Source organism: Rhineura floridana, chromosome 21, assembly GCF_030035675.1.
Source record: "Rhineura floridana isolate rRhiFlo1 chromosome 21, rRhiFlo1.hap2, whole genome shotgun sequence".
In the NCBI taxonomy this organism is placed as follows: domain Eukaryota; kingdom Metazoa; phylum Chordata; class Lepidosauria; order Squamata; family Rhineuridae; genus Rhineura; species Rhineura floridana.
Genome location: NC_084500.1, coordinates 11428895 through 11438676, shown reverse-complemented (window position 1 = coordinate 11438676; position 9782 = coordinate 11428895). Strand labels below are relative to the sequence as shown.

General features: G+C 43.9%; 1 protein-coding gene across 2 annotated transcripts in view; it reads left to right on the top strand.

Moving 5' to 3' along the window:
- Positions 1 to 4849: 4849 nt before the first annotated feature.
- WSB1 (WD repeat and SOCS box containing 1) overlaps positions 4850 to 9782 on the top strand; it is a 28590-nt gene continuing 23657 nt past the window's right edge. For both annotated transcript variants that reach the window (XM_061604656.1, XM_061604654.1), the window contains exon 1: positions 4850 to 4985. In XM_061604656.1, the coding sequence (XP_061460640.1) occupies positions 4946 to 4985 (40 nt within the window). In that variant the 5' untranslated portion in view covers positions 4850 to 4945. The remainder of the gene's footprint in view (positions 4986 to 9782) is intronic.

Genomic DNA, 9782 nt, shown 5'->3' with positions numbered 1-9782 from the left:
GCCTACCTCACAAGGTTGTTGTGAGGAGAAAACTGAGGTCCTTGGAAGGTGAATGGGATAACAATGTCATCGATCCTCAAGGGCGAGATCTGGAGAGACTCTGAGAAACTAAGCATATACTCTCTTGCTCCAGGAGGTGACATTGCTTGGCGGTAGACCCCCTGCTCTGCCTACAGAAGGTCCAAGGCTCAGTCTCTAGCATCTCGAGGTGGGCTGGGAAAGACCCATGCCTGTAGCCCTGGAAAGGTCCTGCCAGCTCGGGTAGAACATAGGAACATGCCTCATACCTAGTCTGACCGTTGAGGGAGCGCCTCTCCCGCTATGTTCCTACCCGTTCACTCCGCTCGACGTCTAAGGCCCTTCTCCGGGTCCCAACCCATACAGAGGCCCGGAGAACAGTAACAAGATCTAGGGCCTTTTCGGTGGTGGCCCCCGAATTATGGAATGCCCTCCCAGATGAGATACGCCTGGCGCCTTCTCTGTCATCTTTTCGGCGCCAGGTAAAAACCCACCTCTACACCCAGGCCTTTTAAAGTATTTAAGCTTTTAATCTTATTTCTTTTAGTTTTCTTTCACTTTGTTTATATAATGTTTATATTGTCTGCGCAATACACACTTGCTGTATTTTAAATATTGTGGTTTTATCATGTTGTACACCGCCCTGGGAGCTGCTAGCTATAGGGCGGTTTAGAAATGCAACTAACTAAATAAATAAATAATCTAGCTCAGAACTGTCTGCACTGACTGGCATAGCTTCTCCAGGGCTTCAGACGGGGACGTTCCCTGCCCTAGTAGGAGATGCAGGGGACCAAACTAGGGACCTTCTATATGAGAAGCAAATTCTCTACCACTGAGCCCATCCCATGTTCCCTAAGCAGCCACAACACTCCTCGGTTTCTTCCTGTGGATCTGCGCGCTTGCTTGCTGTTTTTTTAAAGCTCTGTGCAGTAGTCCTGTACTCCTGGGGCAACACATGGAGGCAGCATGCTTCTGAATTCCAGTTGCTGGAAACCACAGGAGGGGAGAGTGCAGTTGCGCTCAGGTCCTGCTTGCATGCGCCCCTTTGGGGCATCCGGCTGGCCACTGTGAGAACAGGATGATGCTGGACTAGATGGGCCACTGCCCTGATCTAGCAGGGCTCTTCTGATATTCTTAAAAAGAGGGCTTGTCTTCTGTCACTTTCTTAGTTTTGGAGCCCTGCAACAAGGTTAACCAAACAGTGCTTTATCAGCGGCCTTGATTGTGTCTGTCTGAACAGGCTTGTGATGTGACTCATTCCAGCTGCCCAACTGAATAGCCCTTGCAGAGTTACTCAGAAAGCATAACGTGGAAGATGATGCCATCAAGGGACACATGACTCCACACACGTACTCCGAAAGGTTTCACATAATAATTCAGCTGTGATGGATGACAATCCATTCCTCTGCGATGATGTGCAATCTTGTGGCATTTGCTGAAATAAAGGAGAGACTGCTATGGCTCAGGGGAAGAACAAATATTTTTGCACATTCAATAATTGTTTTCAGTTAAAAAAGGATCTTGATTCGCTAACATCCTCTATTGCACTACAAATGTTTACTTATTTATTATTAGCTTTATATCCCGCCCTTCCTCCCAGTAGGAGCCCAGGATGGCATAAGCATTATCATTGCTTAATGGGTGGCATCCCATGCTAGTTCTACTCACAGAAGACCCATTAAGTTGATAGAAATAACTTAGGGTCATTAATTTTACTGGGTCTACTCAGAGTAGGACAGCTGAATACAACCCAATGTCTGCAGGTCAAGTGAAAGACACAGGAGCAGGGAGGTGTCAGCAATCTGGCAACCCAAAGAGTTACTGATTCACTTTCTGCTCCTGCTGACCTCTGATTCACCCTCAGAATTTATCAAATTAGAGGTTAAAGGTGAATTCAGAGGTTGTCATCATTATGCAAATAGGCCTGGCCCAATTATTGCTTTTCTTCTTGATGACCCTTTGAGAATCTCAAGCCTTCCCCCCTCCTTGGTTTAGGCATGAGCCAACACACCAGGCCTTAAACTGAGGTAGGAAAGCAGGAGAATATAGATTGTGACACTGTTGAGAATCACAGCTCCATTGGTGCAATTAGGTCACTGTGAGTTCATGGCAGAGGTGAAATCCAAACTGGGGTCTTTGTGAGCCCCCACAAACACCACGTGAAGGTTGTGTGAAGGGAAGGATGTAAAAGAGGGCTAACCCAAAAAAGATTGGGGAAGGGGCATTGCTCAGTGGTTAGAGCATCTACCTTGCATGCAGAAACCCCCAATTTTAATCCCCAGGTAGGGCTGGGAGAGACTACTGTCTGTAAGCCTGGACAGCCACTGCCCATCAGTGTAGGCAATACCGAACTAGATGAGTTAATGGTCTTACTTCCTATGTAAAATCCTACTCTGATGGCACTGCTGCAGTTTCCACATAACGGTTTGCTGCCTGTATTTCTGCAAGCAAGTAAGGCCCCATCTGAACCATACATTTAAATAAATACGATATTACTTTAAACTGTCATGCCCCACCCCAAGAATGCTGGAATTGTCATTTGTTAAGATTGCTGAGAGTTACCAGGAGACTTCTATTCCCACCCCCCCACCCCCGAGCTATAATTTTCAGAATTCCCTGGGAAGAGCGATGGATTGTGAAACCACTCTAGGATTTGTAGCTGGGATGGTGGTGACTTTTTAAAGTGGTATAATACTGCTTTAAATGTATAGGGCAGATGGAGCCTCATGCTGTTTCTAGGAGAGATGCCGGCCACTTTATCAAATGATAATTGTTGTAACTTCTCTATTCCATCCATTTTAAATTTGTAGGGCTTTAATCAAATTGGCACTCATTTTAGCAAATAAGGCTCCCATCTGCCACATTAAATCAATTGTGTGGTTTAGTAATTTGAGGGATGTTAGGAATGTGCAATTACAATTGAGTGTTGTATTTTAATGGATTTGCCTTTGCAAACAAAGAATGACAGAAGGCAGGTTTGGATTTTTCCCTTTGCGCTTCAGGAACCATAAGTCGGCAATCTTGACAAAAAAAGTGGAGCAACCAGTTGCAAAGCATTTTAACATCGAGGGTCACAGCCTGTTGGACTTTTCATTACAGCGATAGAGATGCCAGCAGATCCAGCAGCACTGACTAAAAGGGAGAACTTTTGGATTTACTCTCTGGACACATTGGCACCACATGGCCTGACCCTGGAGGACAGTACCACCACCACTTAGCTTCTGCAAATGAAGCCCCTCTCAGCATCCCATCCTCAAAGCTCTATAACTGCCACCTCGGTAACAGCATTTGTATGTTGGCAGCTGATGAAGGCAGAAGCTGAAACATTTTGTTAATATAATAAAAGCCTCTGTTTGGTTAATCACAATTTCATTCTCTCTCTCACACACACCCACACCCACACACCCACAGTTTATTTTCTTCCTTCAGGCAGTCAAGGTTACATCTGTTTGCTGTAACACTCTCAAAGTATGACAGAATGCTTTTGGAAGACATTTTGTCGGTGATAACTTAGTGGAACAGAGACATAAAGGAGGGGTTACCAGACCATGACTGTTAAACTTCTTTTTCACGTCCAGCAAACGCCAAGAGATGGGAAATTTAAGGGTGTGGTTGAGCTAGATCTTGGCATCGTGCAGAGTGTTATTTGAGGACGCAGAGGCATCTCTCCCAGTTGCTGTCAGAATAAATTGTGGCAAAAAGCATAGTGCTGAAAAAGAAGAGAAGGAACAAGGGTGAGGGAAGAACAGGAGCTGTGCCTGCCAACCCAAATCCTAAACATCTCTACTCAGAAGTAAATCCCATAGAGACAAATGGGGTTACTCCTAGGTAAGTGTGTATAGGATTGCAGCCTACATCTGTTTCAATCTACATGAAATGATAGAATACTAAGGTGAGAAACCACATTTATGAATGTTCCCCCATTTTTTAAAAAAAAAAAACAACTCTCTAATAAAAGCCCAGCACAACAGGCAACAGCCTGGGGGAGAGCTCTTCACCTGGTTTGAGAACCTCTGGTTTAGATATTAGCCAGCCCACTAGTCCTCAGGATGTAGCAGGAAGGGGGAAGAATTTGCACAGTGTAGAGAAAGAAGTTTTTCTCACCCTCTGATGTACTAGAACTCCAGGTCATCTGTCAAAATCGATTGGCAGTAAACAGAAGGGTTGTTAGTCCTACTCAAAGCAGACCCATTGAAATGAATGGCCATGACTAACTAAGGTCCATTAATTTCAAGTTTGAGTTTGAGTATACACCATGCATTTAAAGCATATTGCCCCCACCCCAGTTCTGTGAACGGCAATTTACTTCTCAGCACCCTACACTTCCCAGGATTCTTTGGGAGGAAAAATGTGGTCTACTAGTCATAACGGCTTTATAGAACCTCTCTTATACAAATCCGATTAACAGCAGACTCCATGCCCTGTTTGTGGACTTCTCCAAGATTGGCCACCGTAGGAAGCAGAATAATAGATTAGATGGGCCTTTATTCAGACCCAACATGGCTGTCCTTATGTTCGTTATTCTTAAATATTTATAGGTAGAATTAGACATTTTCTGGTATTTAAAACAATCAGGAAGAGGGGATCCAAAATATAAACCGGTTCCCTTTCCTAAATTGTATTTGCCTCTCTACCAAGAGCAGACCCGCTCTATTTCATTAAAAAAAGAAGGGACGACGAGTACTATAGACTTCTGCCAGACTCCCTCCCTTTCCCGTGTCCAATCCGCAAGCTTAATTCAGCCGGGCGTGGCTTCGCGGGACCCCGCCAGGCCACGCCCCTCAATTATAAATCTTCCCGCCGCAGCCATTTTGTTTCAGTCTTTCTGTTTTGTCGCGCGTGGTGGAAGGTAGTGGAGAAGCTGTTTTCTCTTTCTTTTTCCCCCCCCATTCTTTGTTCAGAGCCGATCTGAAGGGCGGCTCCGTAGATGGCCAGCTTTCCCCCGAGTGTTAACGAGAAGCTAATTGGTGAGAGATTTCCCCTGCCGCGGAGGAGGGAGGGGTTGCTATTACTAGTAATTAATTAATTTTAAAAGACTATTAAAGCGTGGGAAGGAGGGAGGTGGGGTTGGATGCGTTGGTTATATGAGGGTCGCCTTGTGTTGTGCGAGAAAGCCCATTGGCAGCCCCATTGCATGTTTCCTTAATAGGGAGCTCCATTGAATCCAGCGGCGCTTACTCCCAGGTAGGCTGTGTACGCTTCATTCATTTAAAGCATATTTTTCCCTTCCCAAGAACCCTGGGAACTGTAGTTTAAGGGTGCTGGGAGTTGCAGCTTTGTTGTGGGATAAACCACAAGTTCCAGGGTTCTTGGGGAGGAAAAAAGTGCTTTAAATGTATGGTGCTTGCACGGGAGTAAAGAAAGTATTCTTTGAAAAAGAGGGAGAATGTATTGCCTTAGTATGCTGCTCTCTGAGTAAATTCTCTAGAGAATGAAAATGGTACATGGTGCTGTTTTCTTTATGCACAATTTGTTGAAATTGGCATACGCCTGCGCGCCCATATATCCCGTGGCTTGCCTTTTTTTGTGGTTTGCAATGGGATAGCCACAATCTGGGGAAAATGGGAGGCTGGAGGGAAGGAGGGCTGAAGGAGTGGGACTTGGGGGGATAGGGGGTGTATATGACGTTTCCATGTGCCAGTAGGAGCGTGCTCATAATAAGGTTTTAAAGGAGTGGTTTGAAAAGGAAGATGGGGCAGCACTTAGTTATGTACACCCCCCCTTGATGTTGTGTTTAGAAGTTGGTGGATTATGGGGGGTGGAATTACCAGGGGGTCACTAATGCAATCCATAAGCCCCTTACTCATGACCCCCCTCCTGTAGCCTTCTAAAAACAGTAGCTAAGGGGTAACTTCCTCCCCTTTTGTAAGCATGCTCCAGGGTTGTGTGGTGGCAGTGAAGATTGCAGCTCTCCCCCCCCCCCCCACGCACAGAGAAATTTTCAATAGGTCACTGGAGATGTGTGTGCGTTTTTTAAGGTGGATCTAAGTGGGTGTGGTTCGGTCTGGGTGGTGATGACAGAGGAACCTGATGAACTGACTGAGGCTGTGTGGACACAACACACTCAAACGTAAGTTCCTCCCTTCCATAGAATTGTGGGAACTGTAGTTTATGCCCCACAGAGCTACAGTTCCCAGCACCAGTGGCAAACTACTGTTCCCAGGGCTCTTTGGGAGGGGCTGAAAATATATGGTGTGCACACAGCCTTAGGGAGTGGAAAACTTGTGGTTGCGAGAGAAGGTGGTGACAGGCGTACATTCTAGGAGGACCTTGGATTGTGAAATGAAGCAGGAAAGCGAGTGATTGTGGATTGTGTGGGGTGGGGGCCAGAAAGCATCAGCGCCATAGTATGGAATACGGGAGAGAGCCCCTTAGGGAAGAGTTTGATGATGGGGCCTCTTTGCCTGAGCTGGGAAGCAGGACTAGCTGTTGGCGTTTGCCTAATGGACTGTGTATGCATGTTTGTATTTAAAGACAAATCAGTATTGCCAAGTCTCCCAGTGAGAGAAGAGGTGTCCATGGAGAAGCTGTGGGGTGTTTAATTGAGGACAGAGAAGCTGTGGTCCAGCCTTGATGTTCTTGGGACTACAGCTCCCCCCATCTCTGGTCATCCCTGGTCATGCTTTTTGAGGGCTGATGGGAGTTGGGAGTCCAACCGCTGACCACAGGAGAGATGTTTTAAGTCTCCAACCTAAGGAAGCTGAGGTGATCTTGAGGAAGCAGCGTCACATGAGGTCTCCAGATGGCTTATAACTTTCCAGACCGGTACAAAGGAAAGAAACTATACTGGGTGTAGCCTCTGAGAGTCTTCTGGGATAATGAGGAATGAAACGCAGAACATCCCCACCACCTTTAGCTGACAGGATAGCCTTATAAGCAATTTTTGTCTCATCAGAATAAGAGGAAGGGGTTTTTTTGGGGGGGTGAGACACTGAGGAAGATTGCAGTGATTTCAGGAGGGAGGGGGCATATCCCCAAATCATTCTGGCACCTAAGAATCTAGTATAGCAATCTGAAATAATTCCCTCAGTGCAGGTGATGTCTTAACTGGCTGTGAGAGTCCAGCAAGTTGCAAAATGATTTTTAAAAGACATGATGTGATTAAAGCAATCAGACATCCTTTTTTTATTTCTTGCCAACAGTGGTGTTCTTTTTATATTCCTATAAAGCATGGAGAGCAGGGGTGTAATGTAATTGCTTACACACAATATCATATTACCCTCTCATGCTCCTCTTGCATACAGTAGGGCCCCGCTTTACAGCATTCCGCTAATACAGCGGTTGTGAATTGTAGAAAGGCCCCACTTTACAGCACTTGTTCTGCTTTTATGGCTTTTTTTGCCATGGGGTGCCATTTTGGTCAATGTAAGTCAATGGGATCCACTTTACAGCGGGGGTCCGGAACGTAACCCGCTGTATGAGCGGGGCCCTACTGTATCTTCCTAAATTCATGGTACTGTACCACTGTTTTAATTTTTTGGCCCTTCCTCGACAATTCTGGTCCTGTTCCCCTCCCTGTGAAGTTCGTAGTCTCAGAGACAGAGGCTGAGTGTACACCATATATTTAAAGCACATTAACCCCCCCAAAAAATCCTGGGAACTGTAGTTTACCGCCTTGCAGAGCTACAATTCCCAGCACCCTTAATAAACCACAGTTCCCATGATTCTTTGGGGAAGGGGGAAATGTGCTTCAATTATAAGATGTTTCAGAGACTTCTGCATATCTATGGGGTGTAAGGATTCTAACAGTAGAGTTGTTAATAATAATAATAATTTATGTTTATCTGCCTCTCACCTGGAATGCGGGTCCTGAGGTGAATTACATAGATTTAAAAATACAAAACATACATACAGCCCTGCATAAACAAATCCTTAAAATCCTTGAAAACATCAATATGTTAGCATAAAGGGGTAGAAATGTATCCAAATGCTTTAATAAAAAGATGAGTTTTCAGCAGCTGTCTAAAAACAGGAAGAGACAGGGCTGATCTTACTTCACAGGGGAGGACATTTCATAGGCTAGGAGCTACGACAGAGAAGGCTGTGTAGAATTTTAAAAGAAGCCGTTTGCAAGCCTCATGGTGGCAAGGAGGCATTTCCTTCTCTCTGGCTTGGCAGAGAAGCATTGTCCATTAGGGAAGGGTTTCAAAGCCATAAAAGAAAGGAGCAAGGCTGTTCTGCTTTGAAATTCTTTTTTGCGGAGGTACATCTGCACGGACTTGCTCTTGGAACTGCAACGTGGCTCTTTTGTTGGAGTTACGTTGTCATGAAATTGCCTCTTTTGGTGCTTTCACGTTAATTCTTACCTTCCTTTAACACTGGCCACCCCATATCTAGGGGTTGTGTTACACTTTTTTTTTTATTGACCTAAGACCCCCAAATAAGAGTAGGTTTCCAGCTTTAGGGCTTGCTTGTTAATTTCCTTTTTAGGCATGGCTAGCAGCTGCCATTGTGTGTACTGAGCTTTGCATGTACGCAGTGCGCAGTCCCCCTCTCCAGCACCACCTCATTTTACATATTCAAGCAGAGCCTACGGGGAGAGCAGGACGTAGGCAGGGTTGCCACAGGATTCCTTGCAACCATGATCAGTTGCCCTAAGCTGCTTATAACTGTGTATAGCTCAAAAACAAACTCTGTTCTGTGTTTAGTCAAATCTGTTCATGTAGAGATGTGAAAGTCCAGGGAGAAAGTTTTTTCCAAAGCCTTTCCTGTTTGTTTGTATTTTTTATTTTTAAAAAAAAATTGGACTGAGACATGTGAAAGGGCACAGAAGCTTATTTCAGTCTAGGCAACCCTTCTGTTTTTAGAAGTCCATGATAAATATTGTAACAAATATGAAGATATTTGAAATGTGAAGCAGAAATTATTAATATTATCATTTATATTATTAAGATTTATATTATTATTATTTAAAACAATAAAACCATCTAAAAAGCAAAAGTCTTAAACATGTTTTCATAGTGATAGAAAATGAGAATGATGAAATTTCATCTAGTATTCAGTGAGCCTTGCTCCCCTCCCCCCTTTTCTCAACTCCGTTTATGGAAGGAGTCATTTATGTCTGCTTGACACTGTAGAGGGATTAGAGGAGACTTAATAATTTCCAGAATACTTTTTTTTTTACTATAACGTTGATGAGTTACTCCAGTTTTTGTTTTTAACTCCTCTTCATAAGCTGGCGAAAAAAGGAGATGTTAAGTTCCTTGCAGTTCATCAGCTTTTAACTGAATTTGTTACAAAAATGTTTTTAAAAAGTAAATTAAATTTAATGAACACAGTTTTTTATGCAACAAATATGACAATTTAATTGCAAACCAAGTGATGCATAATGCATTTTGTGTTCCTAAAGTAATAAAGTGGCTTTTGATCTGTAAAAGGTGCTAAAAATGAGTATTGCTTCTTTTTCAATTTTCCTCAAAATTTCTGTATTTTTCCAAAAATCCCCTGGGAAAAAAACTGTTGGTTTTTTCCCCATCGCTTCAAAATTTCCAGAAATTTTACATCTCTAGATTTAGAGGTGTTTAGTATCATCCTTTTAAAGATGCCCATAAAATATGTAAAGTGCGTGGCAATGTGGGTCAGAAAAATTCCACTACTGTGTTTTTCAGCAGGATTTATTTATGATTGCATTTATATCCCACCTTTCCTCCAAGGAGCTCAAGGTGGCATACATAGTTCTCTTCCCTCTCCATTTTATCCTCACAACAACCCAGTGAGGTAAGTTAGGCAGTGATTTTCAAAGTGGGTTTCCGAATGTGTTTCTG